Source organism: Symphalangus syndactylus, chromosome 1 (genome assembly GCF_028878055.3).
Source record: "Symphalangus syndactylus isolate Jambi chromosome 1, NHGRI_mSymSyn1-v2.1_pri, whole genome shotgun sequence".
Classification (NCBI taxonomy): Eukaryota; Metazoa; Chordata; class Mammalia; order Primates; family Hylobatidae; genus Symphalangus; species Symphalangus syndactylus.
The window spans coordinates 50,165,896-50,181,448 of record NC_072423.2 but is presented as its reverse complement, the minus strand read 5'-3'; the positions used below and the strand labels follow the sequence as shown (position 1 = coordinate 50,181,448).

Here is a 15,553-nt window from a genome sequence, read left to right as displayed (position 1 = left end):
ACCAATGTTTTAAAAATCATTTCTTAATGCTCATGTATTTTCGGATATATGTGTAAAATCTAGCACATTGCCAATTTGGAAGATTTTTTTCCACATTAATTAACAATAAATTTCTCCTTCCTGAGTGCCTTATCTACATGTGTGCATAAATTTCAGTTCTGGACAATTTTTCTAAACACTGTCTCGCCTGTCCAGTGTTTTTTCCAAGTGCCTTTGCCAGACAGTCAATTCTCTGGTATATTAATATTAGTGATTAGCTTGAGTGGTTTCTTGAGAGCTTGTTCTCACTTTTTCACCATGAAGTCATGTGTGAATCTAGTTTTAGTTAAAGTAATAAACATTTGTTACATGCTTGGAAAAACTTTCTGACTAGACATGAGCTCATCTAAATGTTCACTTTTCACATATGCTGGTGGAAAAGGATATGGATGGAGAGAGAATTATTTTTTATTTCCTTTATACATATGAGTGTAAAGTAATTTTCCAAAAACTCATGATATTGTCCCATTTTCTTTCTTCCAAAGCCATGATTATCTTGAAGTCTGAGTTAACACAGCTGTCTTTCATTACGTTCAGGGCGCAGGCATCACTCACCCACCCTTCCCCCCAAGTCAGCTCTGACCCTGAAGAGCTCTTTCCTGGTTCAAAGGGATCCTTTGCTGAGCCTGCCCACATTTACCTGGTCCCCCATCCATATAATTGAAAAACGCCATAAAAATAAAAATAAGGGGCTGATTTCATGTAGGAACAGGAGAATTATGCCAGTTCATCTACATTATTTTTTCTCTTTTGGAGATAAGCTATGGTTGCTGACTTTTCCTATAATAATAACCTTTCATTATTCCATTGAGCTTTCTACCATTTACATCACTGAGGTTTTTTATTTTTGCCCTGTTGTGATCATTTAAGATGAATGTTTCAGCTTTATCCTAGATGCGTTTGAGACAAGGCACTGTCCAATTGAGGAAATCTCCCAATCTCAATTGAGGAAAACAATGGTGGAAAAATCCCTCTCAGAGAGCTTGGTGCTATGAAAAAAATGACTAGGCTTGGGTCTGGCTGAGTGGAGTTAAGTGATCTTGCTCATTTTTTTTTTTTTTTCTTTTTGCCACTCCTGAGTCTTAGTGTCTTTATCTGTACAGAAAAGCTACCATTAAATCAGTGGTTCTTGAACAGGCAACTCTTGAGGATTTCCTGGAGAATTTAATAGCAGAGCCTGGGCCCCACCCCAGAAATTTGGATTAAATCCATCTGGGTAAGGTCCTACTTTCTGGTCCTTTTTAAAGCTCTCCAGATGATTCTAATGTGCAGGAGTCTGGGGTGAGAACCGTTTGAGCTCTTCAGAATCACCTGCTTCTGAGCTTGAGAAACAGGGCCTCCCTGTAGAGATTCCTAATCAGGAGGGCCGGAGTGGGGCTAACAAGTCCCCAGGGGATGCGCTTGCTGCCAGTCTCTGTTGGCTGATAGGTCTGGAGACTTGTCTGATGAACCACCAGATGAGATGACCCCTGAGGTTTCTTCCATGTCCTGCCTTCTGTGATCAGGTCTGCAAGCCAGCCAAGGTGGTCCTTTCGAGGGATGGCGTGGCTGCTCCAGGTGAATGGCCAATCCTGCACCCTGCTTGTCCTGCAGGCAGCACAACTACTGGAGGTTGGATAAACTGCTTCCTGTGGTTCTCAGCCCTTGCAAGAGCCTTTTCTGTAACCGCTGTCCCAAGGACTATCTTTGGAACACATTAGTGGCTTTGAGTTCCTCACCTGATAGTCTTTGCTGCAATCAAATGTTTCCCGTAGTAGAAAACCAGCAAGCTTCGCCATGGCCAGTCCCTTAGGACCGTGGGGGAGTACAGCCTGGTGTTTCTTGAAGAATGAAAAACAAGACACTATAAATATTTCTGGCAATGAGGAGATTCATTTGCCTTATCTTTATTAGATTGCCCAGAAGGCAGCAATAACTGGTCTTTGGCAAAGGACAATGTTAGGACTGGTTGTAAAATTCTTTTGGCAACAGTTGAGATGCTTCATTTGAATAGAGCAGAGCAATCTGTAGGGGCCATTCTGGCTTTAAAGGCTTGTACATAGTTTTAGCAGCACAGCTGGGATGGAAGGTGGACAGGGACAGTATTTGAAGTATTTTTTTTTCTTTCTTGCCAGGATGACAAGGATTTGGTGCATGAATTTGTAGTGGCTGAAGGTCTGACATGTTTGATCAAGGTGGGAGCTGAGGCTGATCAGAACTATCAGAACTACATCTTAAGGGGTAAGTCATGACTGGGCATGCAGCAGCTGCCCCATCTGCAGGGGGGATCTGGGTTCACATTCAGTAACTTAACTACTGAGAGCTTTTTAAAAGACTTCGATTTGAGAGTAAGGTGGTAAAGACACCCTGTGGCAAAAAACATCTGCATCAGGTTTTACCAGTTCCTAGTAATTAGTGACTGTGCTAATTTTTACTGACTTTCACCTGGAGTTATTTTACAAGCTTATTAGGAAAACTGTACCACTCACTGGGTTCTTTATAATCTGTCTTTTTTGTCCAGGAAGGAGGCATGCTAAATGGGCTTGGGTTAAAGCCTGCATCTCAGCAGAAAGCCACCCCAAACCAAAGGGGGCAATTTATTTCTTGGAAAAAAAATTTTTCTCCCAATTTGAGTTATTACCTGGGGCTCTTGTCAAAGTGCGTAGTTTTCACCTTGTCTTCCTGTTTCTGATTCAATAGTTATGAGTGGGTCCGGGATTTGCCTTTTAAAAAGTGATTCTGATTTCATTTATAAAGCGATGCAAATGTAGAGTTGGAAGCACTGATTCCTGTTCCAGTTTATAGTTAATGGTGTTTTATAGTCATAGGTTTTTTTGTGTACCTTTATATAAATTTCATTTGATCCTGTAAAAAAAAAAAAAAAAAAAAAAAAAAAAACCTGTGCATAGGCAGGGCAGGAATGATTAGGTTGAACCGTATGAAATTGCTGCTATCAACAGTTTTGACCTACAAAAGAAGAAATTTTATATCATTCAATATTATCTACATTTTCCAGTTGAAAAAAAATGGAGACTCAAAGAAGTCAAGTTTTTTACCTAATAAAGTCAATTCCCATAGTGTGCCAGGCAGCCGCTGTGCCCAGGCACTGAGGCATGTCAGGCTGGTCAGGGTTCTGCCATCCCCTCTGTACCTATGTCTGTGACCCCACAGACCGCATGTTCAGCACTCGTAGGAGAAAGTAAAACTGCCAAAACCTTCCTTTCTTTTCTTCTTAGGTGAAGGAAGAATGAAAATCATACATGAAAAGTATGATTTAATACCAGATGTCTGTGTTTGGAGTTGAATGAGACAAGCAAACTGACACAGTCATCTCAGCTGTTTTGTTTTGCTCTGAGAATGCTTCCTTATGCTCTGTGGTGTTTTCCAGCCAATCAGAGCTCTCAGTCCTTCCCTCTTTCCCCTCTTCAGTAGAGCCACTGCAATTAAAAGAAACAGAACGTAGGGCTCATTAAAAAAAAAAAAATTTAAGGTTGTCTTTTCAAGTCAGTGTTGTTTTGTTCATTTTGATAAATGGCAAATATGTGTGAGAGTTCCTGAGCCTCTCACTTTGCTGACCCATGGTGTGTGCAGCAGTGTTTGTGGGGCTGTGGAGTTGGCTCTTTTGTCCACCTTCAGTCTTTTCCTGGACTTGTAATAGATCCTCCATTACAAGTTGTCAGTAGAGATGCTTTATTGCTGAATTTTGCTATTTCTATTTTTTTTTTTTTTTTTTTTTTTTTTTTTTTGAGACGGAGTCTCTGTCGCCCAGGCTGGAGTGCAATGGCGCGATCTCGGCTCACTGCAAGCTCCGCCTCCTGGGTTCATGCCATTCTCCTGCCTCAGCCTCCCGAGTAGCTGGGACTATAGGCGCCCGCCACCACGCCCAGCTAATTTTTTTGTATTTTTAGTAGAGACGGGGTTTCACCGTGTTAGCCAAGATGGTCTTGATCTCCTGACCTCATGAACCACCCGCCTCAGCCTCCCAAAGTGCTGGGATTACAGGCGTGAGCCACTGCACCCGGCCTCTATTCTTAATAACATAAACATTTATATCAAAGCTGTTGTGCCATGTTGCATCTAAACACAGCCGTCTGTGTGTCTAAAGAGATGAGTGCAGGCCTGGATTCTCACTCTTGTGTGTCTGTTCACTTTGGTCTAACACCTAGACAGGAGGAAGGTGCAGAGATGAGGGTGGGAGAGCTTCCTTTGGTTTATTTTCCGGGTATAATAGGGATGCCCATATGTTGAACCACATGTAATCACCTAATTCTGAATAGTGGGTCCACAAGGACAATATATTTTTTGTTCGTGTTTAAAGTGTACATCATTTTAACTTTACCAAAAAATAAGTTATCCCCAACACACAGAGACACACCTCTAGAGAGCTAATATTATAACCATCTTCATGTTTATCCTCATTCTTCTGACCCTTACCTAGGAGCACATTGGTGTATTTCTATCGCGTGATCATCAGTGCAAGAGTTTACATCCAAGCCCAGGCGAGGGGGACAACTCTGCCCACTGTGGTCAGAACTCACCCATTCCCTAGACCTCAGGTGGATTAGAACTGGGTTACATGACCCCCTGCAGCTGCACGGGAGGCTGGCAAAGTGAGTGCCTTCCTAGACTCCACAGGGGAGGTAACAGAGAGAAAGGCTTGGGCTTGAGGGTTATGAGTCCCAGCTGCATAGAGGGAGTTCGGAAAGAAAACTCAGCACAGCTGAGAAAGCCTTTTCTGGTGAGCAACAGTGAGGCCCCTCCCACCAGCGGCCTGCAGGCTGTTGAGGGAATCCTTGTGCATGGGCAGGTTAAACACAGGTCCTGGTGGTGAGGGGTGTGAATTGTACTTGCTGGCAATGAAAGATGATGTTGATACAGGGAACTTCATCCACATCCTCTACCTTAGTGACTATTTACCATGAAGCTTACAGCCGTTTATTTTATTTATTTATTTATTTGTTTATTTATTTTGAGACGGAGTCTCACTGTGTTGCCCAGGCTGGAGTACAGTGGTGCCATCTTGGCTCACTGCAAGCTCTGCCTCCTGGGTTCATGCCATTCTCCTACCTCAGCCTCCTGAGTAGCTGGGACTATAGGTGCCCACCACCACGCCCAGCTAATTTTTTTGTATTTTTAATAGAGATGGAATTTCACCATGTTAGCCAGGATGATCTCGATCACCTGACCTTGTGATCGCCCGCCTCAGCCTCCCAAAGTGGTGGGATTGCAGGCGTGAACCACCGCGCCCAGCCACAACTGTTTATTTTGCTGTGTTCTGACCTGAATCAGAAAGGTGCCAGAGGCAATTCCCGAATGTTTAAGTCTCAGAACACCCACTCGTGTCCAGGGGAGAGCCCCATCAACCACCTGCTGCTTCTGTTTTCCAGCTTTTCTGCCTGTCCTTCTATGAAATTCCAGGAAGGTGAGGCCCTAGCTGCAGACAGCTCTTCCAAAAATGTTAGGAGACCCTATATTTCCATTGCCACCACCAAAGCCTTGCCTTCATATTTTCCTTTCCAATAGTGTCCCTTTACTGGCGACCAGAAGGCTCCCCATGCATTATCTGAAAGATGAGCACTGCACTCAGGCTACTGCAAGGCATCCTTCTTTCCACAGAACAGAGGTGCCTTTGCATGCCTATGTCTCAGAAGACTTGGTCACCAGGGCACCGTGCCCAATTGTTACCACATTTTGATGTAACCAACCAAAGCCCATACCAGGAAAGTAACTTCTGAGGGATGGAAATGACACATTTCTTGGGACGTGACATTTGCGTTTTCCTACAGGGAAGCTGTGATTTTCCCTAGCTCATACATGGAGTCACTCCTTTGTAACTTTGAACAATTTCTCATGTAGGCTTTTTTTTTAAGGTTATGATAACTGCTGGCAGCCACTGGACATTTGCAATCAAGAACAACCTTTGAATTGCCTCTTTATTTGTCCACCCATGTTTTAACTGTGTTGTCTTGGGTGAGGACTTGTGAGGGCAGATGCAGATTAAGAGAAGAGGCTGGGAAAAGTTTTGCAGTTATTTTATTCACAGTTCCCTGAGGAGAAGACACGGCACCCATGCAGGGTCACTCAGGAAGCGCAGAGGTCGGCCATGAGGTGGAGGGAGAGGCGGACTGTGGGCAAACACTTGCATTGTGGCTTCCAAGGGATAGGCAAGCCAGCTGAGGATTGGCCCTGAGGCTCAGGGTGGCTCTGGAGTGGTGAGGGCCTGTGTATAGTAGCCCAGGGTGTGAGAGCCCAGTGTGAGAGAAGGTTGGGGTGTAGACTTAATGGGCTGCTGGAGAAGGCGAACTGACTGGTCGCTAGCCAGGGCCTCAAAACTGGGTTAAGCTGGACACAGTGGCACATGCCTGTCATCTCAGCTACTTGGAGGCTGAGGCCAGAGGATCACTTGAGCGTAGGAATTTGAGGTTACAGTGAACTATGTTTGCACCACTGCCCTCCAGCCTGATTAACAGAGCAAGACCCTGTTTTTAAAAAAGCCGTGTCAAGATAGCATTTTTAAAAATGATATTGCAAACCATAAGGTGGGTTAATTGTCCTAGTGTCTTGAGAAGTGTGCCCTCATGAAGCCACTTCAGGAGCTCTGCTCTGTGTGGCTACATGGGAGTCCTACAGCCCCAGGGGAAACAAAAGCATGTGGAGAATCCAGGACTTTCCCAGATCTGCTTTATTTATCTTTATTTGCATACACAGCCCCCTCTCAGCATTTTTTTTTTTTTTTTTTAAGGCCCAGGAATCCGCTGCTTTCCTTTGAGGATGTGTCTGCTGAGAGGTAGAGATAGGTTTAGTTACAGTGTAGGCAAGTGCTGTCCAAAGCTGTGAGCAGGCTACTGGGAAGAGGTCTTAACTGTACAACATGGAGGAATAATATTTATCTGACTTATTATTCCTGGATGGTTGTAGCTAATGATCTAAAGTTTTTTGGGATAGCCAGTATTTAAGTCTACTGTGAAAATGTGTACCTCACAATTATTCTTATGGAAGGGGAGGACCTAGAGTGGTATATTCCTGGGAACTTAAACTTTCTGCACACATTACTGAGCCTTCTCTATGGGCCATGCACCATGTCAGGCCCTGGGGTTGTGACGATGAAACCAAGATACACACTCTCTTGAAGCAGGTCCCTGTGGAGTCCCCTGCATGGCATGTTTTATATGCTGAATTGCGTGTGTCTTGTATGTTTGGAAATTGCAAATATGTGATATGCTTTGGAGGAGAAAAGAGAGAGAGAGAGAGAAGTAGAAACAGTAAGACCAGCTACCCTTTCTGGCTGTAACTCAAGAGAAACTACCTCTTCTGGCTAGCTTTACATGGAGAAATTTAATTTGGTCATTTCATCTCAACCAAAATACCAATTAATCATAAAACGCCTCAGTAGGTATCAGTTATTTTAAAAGCTGGATAAGATCTTAAAACTCATTTAACTCAACCTTTTCATTTTAGAAGAAAACTGCAGATATATTTTCTTTGCCTTCATATATTGTTAAATGTTTTAACGGTTGTCAGCATTTAAAAATTGGGAGATTTGGTATTTTTTTTAAAAATCCAGATTTCAGGTTTCTTTGGAAAAACTGTCCCAGAGTTGACTATATTCCACTATAGGAAAAAATCCTCAAATGCCATGCATATTAGGGGATCCCTTGATGAGAACCAGGATGTATGGTCAGATGGTGTTTGTTGGCATTGATGGTACCAGAAATGGAAATATCATAGATAGCGTGGAAAGAGATTTTATGATGTTAGAAGGCAGTGGCACAAAATGAGCACATGGTAATTAAACTAACATCCTCCATGTCAGAAAAACTGAAGTTTATATTTTGGCACTTTATAGAATGCTAAAAAGAACAGCAGAGGTTGGGTTCAGACTACAGGGAAGGCACCAAACTAGCCCCGAGGTGAGGAAATGGGAGCAAAGGGGAAGAGTTTCATGCTTCCTGAACTAAGGTTAGGTCCTTGGCTACTGTATTTTCCACTGAACGGCCTAGCCTGACTCTCCACAACCTCATGACACTGGTCCTGTGTCCCATGCAGCTGGCTTGGAGGAAGCTCTTTCCTGCCTCTTGCCAGGAGGGTTTTCTGCTTTGGGTCTGGACTTAAGAGATTATCATGGTAGCTGCACAGCTAGGCTTTGATGTGGATGACCCAGGAGTCCTGGAGGTGTCTTCAGCTCCAGGTGGGTTGAAGCCAGTGTTAAGAATGAAGTCCTTCCTCATTTGATGTCTCTCCTCTTACTGAGTGGTACAACGGGACTATTTCCAATACAAAATCACTGCAGCATAAGCAGACTGGCAGCCCATGGGGCTGAATGGAACCTGCAAGTGTTTCGTGTGCCCTATGTAACAGGTTTAAATATTGTGAATTATGAACATTTAAAAACTGGGAGATTTGGCATAAAAATACAGCTTTCTGGCTTTTCTTGAAATACTGAAAACTTAAGCCGACCCAGGGCCTGTGGGATGTGGACTGGGGAGGGCTGGAGAAGGCGGCCCTTGCAGCAGAAAGATGCAATCACCACGTGGTGTTTGCTTTTTCTTCCTCCTGTAGTTGAAACCTCTGCTTTAGGTGTCTTGGGGTCCTGGCTGGGTCTGACCTCCATCTGGCCTCTCTTTCATGTCTCCTTGGCATGCTGTTAGGGATGTGGCCTCCAGGGTGAACCAGCCACACTGCGCAGGAGTGTGGTCAGGGGCAGGGAAGCTGCAGTCTGTAACTCCTTGGGAGGGGAAGGGAGGCCAAGTCACCCTGTTGCTGTTGATATGTGATGACACGTTCTTCCCTGGAGGGTTCTGCGTGTCCCATCTGTGGCTCCTCTTGGCACCCACTGTCACTGTGCATCAGGCCTGCACCCTCTTAAGAAACTGGGCCAGAGAGTAGCTGAGACCTGCACTTGTGTCCTCCTCTTTCCAGCCTGTACAGGCACAGAGGACCCCAAATGGACTTAAATTGGGCAGTTCATAGCTCTCTGCTGGCCTACCAGGCCACAGGATACTGTGTCCTTGTCTAGCTTTTCTGCCTGACTTTCTGCAGTGCTGCATTTCTCACAGGAGGGAGCTGGGTGCTGGCCCCACTGTTCCCCCTGGGTTAGCTGCAGTCTCTCTAGTGTTTCTGGATGGATCTGCCAAGGTCAGTGGGGTGTGGTTGGCTTACCCCTAGTCTCAGGGCTCGGGGACTCTCTTGTCCACCTCCCATTGGTCATTTGGGTAGATTTGGAGGAGGGTGGTTTGGAGGCTCCTCGCCGTGCTTCTTCTGCAAGTGCTGAATGATCTGAGTCATCATTGCTATGGTATGTGGCCTGATGGCCTGTCAGCTCCCAGTGCCGTGTGCAGGAGCACCATGGGTCAAGTGGGCAAGGAGCTCCTGCCAGGGGAAGCAAGGCAAGGACAGGGCCAGATCCTGACCTTTGGTGGGACAGAGTGTCCCTTGTACACCCTCTGTTCTGAGGTAAGAGAGGGAAGCTGGGGTATTCCATGGGTGGGGCAAGCAGCATCCACAACCCTGAGCCCTTCACCTCATTGGGCAGCAAGTGCGATATTTGCCATCAGCTTCTAACTCTACCTAAGTACTTTCGCTCTAAGGCTGATTTTGGTTTTCCCTCTTACTCTCTTCCAAGGTATTTTTTCCTGTGATTAGAGAATGCTTGTCTCTGGGTAACTTTAGTTTATGAAGAGTAAGGCTTTTTTTTTCAATTTTTTTTTTTTTTAAAGAGATACAGTTTTGGTCTATCATCCTGGCTGGAATGCACTGTTGCAGTCATAGCTTACTGCAGCCTCAGACTCCTGGGTCATGTGATCCTCCTGCCTCAGCCTCTCTAGTAGCTGGAACCATAGGCATATACCACCATGGCTGGCTAATATTTTTTATTTTTTGTAAAGACGAGGTCTTCCTATGTTTCCCAGGCTGGTCTCAAACTCCTGGTCTCCAGAGGTTCTCCTGCCTTGGCTTCCCAAAGTGCTAGGCTTACAAGCATGAGCCACCACGCCTAGCCTCTTTCAAGTTGTAATTTTTCTAAAGTATAAGTTAATTATGAATATTGTTGAATATAGCAAGCATTCAGTTGTAACAGAAGTACTTCATGTAGAGCAGTCTTTCTAAAGAAATACACAGCTAGGTAGCCCTGGCAAACATTATCTCCAGCTGGAGCATCATTAGGCCGAACCATGTGAAGTTGCTGATATTTGACCACTTTTTACCTACAGAAAGGGCAAAATTGTATGGTTTAACTTAATATTAGTGTCATAATTTCATCTTAATCTGACTCCTTCTCAGGTTGATTAGATACTTCTTAAAGTTCATCCTGCATTCAATCTGGAATCACATTTTTCCAGAAATTCAGGCCACTTTGCAAACCAAAAAAAAGCCCTGGCAATGTCCTGCAATCATGCCTCCGAGTGCTTCAGCTTAAAGAGCCATTGTTGTCTCACTCTTGGCCAGAGAGATTTCTCCAGAATTTTAGTTTCTACTAGAATTCTCTTTCTCCTTCCTTTTATCTGAGATGAGAAGGAAGAAAGAAAAAGTTATTTGGCTATTCCTACACAGAGAGTGTGGAATTTTCCACGACCAAATCTCACTGCTGTGTTCATCAGGAATTTTTCCACTTTATTCATACCAAAGATGTGCCTCCTCACTCTGTTCTTCTCTCCTTGCTCAGTAGACTTTTCCAGAGGAGCTGCTGGCTAGGTGTGCCTTGAAGCACAATCATTATTTCCTTGGCTCTAATTTTATCTCACACAGGGTCTTCTTTTATAAGGTTTCTATTTGTGAATCCAGCTTTATGATAGAAGAAAATGTCAAAAGCAAGATTTAAACCTAGCCCCAAGCATGGATTAAAACTTTTTTTGTGGGTGGGGTGGGGGAGCTAAGACTTTCTGAGGAAATATCAGTTGGTGTGTTCATAGATTTCTGCATTTTGGAGCCTTGAGGGCTCTTGGTAGATGGGGCCAGCCTTCTGGCGGGGCACCACGCCTTTTCTAACCCTGTGGTTTCCCCTGCCATTAATGTGCACAAGACCTCCAGCCCCGGCTACTCTCCAATGCCTCAGGCCTGTGGAGCCAGCTGTGCCCTGGTATCTCCATCTCCATTGCACCATGCCCGAACCCAAAACCAATGTTTTTGTACCCCAGTCAGTTCCTCCACAGCTCTGTTCATCATCCCAACAAAGCGTAATCATTCATCACATTCAATTCAGCCACCCTAGGGTCCTCCTAACCCCTTTCTTTCATTCATTCTTTGTAATCATCAACTACCAAATTAGGGCTTCTCTAAACCTTGGCTCCCTTTCAAGTCCTTCCATCTCTGTCTATTCCCAGTTTTTGAGTTCAGATCATCATTTGTTCCTTCCTAACCTGCTCTACCAGCTGCCTCATGGGTCTCTCTGTTTTTAGTCCTGCCTCCCTTTGGCCCGTTTTGCCCTCTGTTGCATGGGTTGAACACGCACCATGATCTATTCTCCTTAGTCCTTGGTTCAGCTTCTTTAGTGGCTCCTCTCATCCTCAGGGTGAAATCCCAGGCCTTCCGTGTGGGTAGAGCCCACCTTGGTGCTGCCCTCGTGTGTCGGTGCAGTGCACTGCAGCCACTCCCTGCCATCCCAGGGAGGGTGATGTTCTGTCCTGCAGACCTTGGCATCTGCCTACAAGGCCTTGCTCACCCATCTTCATCTGGTTCACACATTATCTCTTGCTTCCTGCTCAACCTTAGATTGGAGCTCAGATACTGTAATCTCCAGGAGAGCTTCCCTGGCTTTGGCCCTCTATGCATACCCTGGTCTTGACTCACTGATAACCAATATTTGTGAACATACACTATGGACCAGGAACCCAAGGCTAACTCTCTGCACCATATTAGCCTTATGTGCATGTCAGGTTCCATCCTTGTTCTGTGAGATCCTTGATGCCAGGCATGTTTTAAGAGCTCAGTGAAAATGAGCTGACAGAAGGAATAGATGAATGATAGAATATCTGCAGAGAAAGAGAAGTCACTACTTGTGAGAAAGCTGCTGGTTTGTACTAACAATTGGAGAGAGCCAGAATTTGCTTATTTGAAGCTTTAGTCCACCTGCTCTTGTTTCTGAAGCAGTATAGCACAAGATGATTTGGTTTTGGTACTTTTCAAAAAATGCCTATGTACTAAACTTTCTTTTTGATAATTTTACTAGTTCAGTAGATGGATATATATCTACTAGGGTGTATATCTTGATTTTAAATAAGACATGATTTATACAGATAAAATACATGCATATATGGATTATACTGTACAGCCTGTTTTGTATATGGAGGAATTATTTACCTGCCTCTGAAATAGATGGACTGTGGATTTCTTGGAGATGCGAGTAGTGTCATCACAGCCTTTGCAGCTGCACCAGCCTGCTCCTGAGTGCCTCATAAATATTCAGCAAATAGTTGAGGAAAACAATTGAATGAATGCCTGGGAGAGGAGTCCCCAGAGCCATGCCATGGCTGTGTTGATCTTGTTCAGTGTTTTATGGGTGATTCTGGGTAAGCACAAAGTTTATACCAAGAAATGTATGTGCATGATCAGGAGATGTGAAATGAGAAGACAGCAATTATATGACACATGTTCAAGTGTGATGTGGAGGGCTTTCACTTGATTTGATTTTCAGTATCCTCACTATTTCAACCTCATTATCTTATCATCTTTGCTTTCTTTACCCTGCCTCTTCTGTCCCTAGCTGCTTAAAACTGGACCTTTCCAAAACCACTCATATGGGAGTTTGGCCTGACTTGTTTCTGGAGCCAGTTCCCACAGGCAGCTAGTACTCTCTAGCCCCACAACCACACTGGAGTTGTGTCTGCCATCAGTGCTGTCTGGGCCCAGCATTCCTTGAAACACTGCTGGGGCTGATGCTCCTAGAATTACAGCTCTACTCTTTTCTACTTCCAGGTAATGTTGGCCTTGGGCTGGGCTTGAGTCTGCAAAGCTTAACTGAGGGAAGAGGTTAAATGTCATTAGATAAATAAGGGGTTGCTTTTAGAGGAGGGGGCAAAATTGTTGCCCTTAAAGTCAGATTAAAAGCAATGAGCAGGAGTTAAAAGACAGTGGTTTTTGACTGAAGACAAACTCCAAGAACAGAGTTGGAAAATTAGTTTATTTCTCTTGCCAACATAAATTGATCAGTGGTGCCTTTCTGGAGCAGTCTGCTGAGGATTCTGAGGCTACATCCAGCATCAGCAGGAAAGAGCGCCACAGCTGATTAGGGAAGTCTGTCAGTAGCTTCAGAGCTGAGGAGTGAGGGCAGGAATACTAGACATGATTTGGTTCTTCTGGAAAATACTAGGCACTTTCAGCATGTTTCTTGAGTTGATTTCAAACAGGTGTGTGGCAATAAGGTTTCCAACGACAGAATATATCACTTTGCACTGGAAATGCTGTAGCAGAGGCCAGATGATCTGTTGGGGCTGCTAGGCTTGGGGTCAGGTGGTACTGGATGACCTCTTAGATCCCTTCCAGCTCTAAGAGTCTGTGATTCTAAGTAAAATGTAAAAAGCAGAAGGGATGAAAGCAGAGCTGTTTAACTTTCCCTCTTTTGCATGCTCCGTATTAATTGCTGTAGGATTCCCAGGCTGTTACCAAGCACATGTTGTCCTCTTTCAGCTTCAAAGAAGGCCATCTGGTTACATGATATAGACCCCAGCCAATTCACTGAAAACAATGGTGAACTGTCTTTAGTCATTAAGAGGCTAGTGTTCGGCTGGACGTGGTGGCTTACACCTGTAATCCCAGCACTTTGAGAGGCCAATGGCTGGCAGATCACTTGAGGTCAGGAGTTTGAGACCAGCCTGGCCAACATGGTGAAACCCCATTTCTACTAAAAATACAAAAATTAGCGGGGTGAGGTAGTGCATGCCTATAATCCCAGTTTCTCAGGAGATTGAGGCGGGAGAATCGCTTGAACTCAGGAGGCGGAGGTTGCAGTGAGCCGAGATTGTGCCACTGCACTCTAGTCTGGGTGACAGATTGAGGCTGTACCTCAAAAAAAAAAAAAAAAAAAGTTGGTGGGGGTGCCTAGTGTTCATGTGATCTACAGAATTTTGAAGGATTGGCAGGGCTAGTGTTAGTTTATATTCAGGAATTTGTATGTATGTGGTGAGTCCAGGGGCATAGGAGACAATGGTGGGCTTACTGCTTCTCCAGAGCCTGAGGACTGGAAGCCAGGAGGGCTCACAGAAACACCAGGGAGTTGGACTCATTGATCAAACTAAAGCAGGACTGGCAAGGCAGACTGGTACCCGTGAGGAGAGTGCACACAGGCAGCCCACCCTTGTTTTGCTGACTCACTGGCTTCCTTCATGTCTACCCACATTCCCAACATGGTCCACACAGTTTCCATCCATGTGTGCATCCTGCTGGTCCACGCCTGTCTTTCTATCTGTCTTTTCCCAGCTCTTCCAGATCTTAATCTGGAGGGTTGAATAAATATCGATCTTTCCCGAAATCTAGATTTCATTGCTTTTTGTCAGTTTGTGGGCCCTGATTTTTCTATGATTGGGGGCCTCTAAATAAAGATCAGCTGACTGGTTCATTCGTTCATCACCAAGTGCTACCTCATTGCTTTATATGAGTCAGTCACTTTGGGGTCTGAGTAAAGGGTAGCAGAGAACAATGCAAACGAAACAATTAGAAATTGTGCCATCAAGCCAAGAATAAAGTGCTAAGGGGAGGGAATTTACAATATAGTAGGGGAAGTGACATAAATCCTGTGATAGGCAGAATTCTAAGGTGGCCCAGAAGATTCTTTCCCCTAGCTTAGACCCTGTATAATCCCCTCCCCTTGAGTTTAGGCCAGACCTGTGAGTGTAACAGATGTGTAAATATTATGGAACCGTGATCAGGTTACATTGCAAAGGTGAAAGGGTTTTGCAGATGTAATTAAAGTCCCAAATCTTTGGATTTTGGAATCAGTCAGAGGAGAGATTGTTCTAGGTAGGATCGGCCTAAGTAGATGAATCCCTGAAAAGAAAGTCTAGAAGTCAAAGACTTCTGCTGACCTTGAAGAAGCAAGTTGCCATAAGTTCTACAGCTGCAAGGAAATGAATTCTGCCAACAACCACATGAGCTTGGAAGAGGACCCCAAGCCTCAGATCAGACCACAGCTGACACCTTGATTGCAGCCTGGTGAGACCCCCAGCAGAAGACCTAGTCAGGCCATGCCTGGACTCCTGCACCATGGAAACTTTGAGATGATAAATGTATGTTGTTTTAAGCTGCCAAACAATTTGTTATACAGAGTTAGAAAATGAATACAGTTACATTCATTTGAATGTAGAATCATAACACGAAGCCATCTGGACTTGCTAAATTTGGTACAGAATACTCTGTGACCTCCGAGGTCTTTTGTAGGGGAATCAGGGAAGATATCACGAGGGCAGCAACTTTTTATTGTCTTTCTGGGCTTCTTAGGCAACCACATGCCATCCATTCGAGCTGAATTCCCCTTGATCCCCTGCCTCTTCTTGCATGATCTTCTCACACGGTCTGCACAGACCTCTCATGTGGGTCTCCCAACTGT

At 44.6% G+C, this 15,553-nt stretch overlaps 1 protein-coding gene across 5 annotated transcripts in view; it reads left to right on the top strand.

Annotated features, from left to right (window-relative positions):
• Positions 1 to 15,553, top strand: part of FHOD3 (formin homology 2 domain containing 3) — a 498,310-nt gene that overhangs the window by 226,472 nt on the left and 256,285 nt on the right. For all 5 annotated transcript variants that reach the window (XM_055233750.2, XM_055233761.2, XM_055233789.2 and 2 more), the window contains exon 5: positions 2,154 to 2,259. In XM_055233750.2, the coding sequence (XP_055089725.2) occupies positions 2,154 to 2,259 (106 nt within the window). The remainder of the gene's footprint in view (positions 1 to 2,153; positions 2,260 to 15,553) is intronic.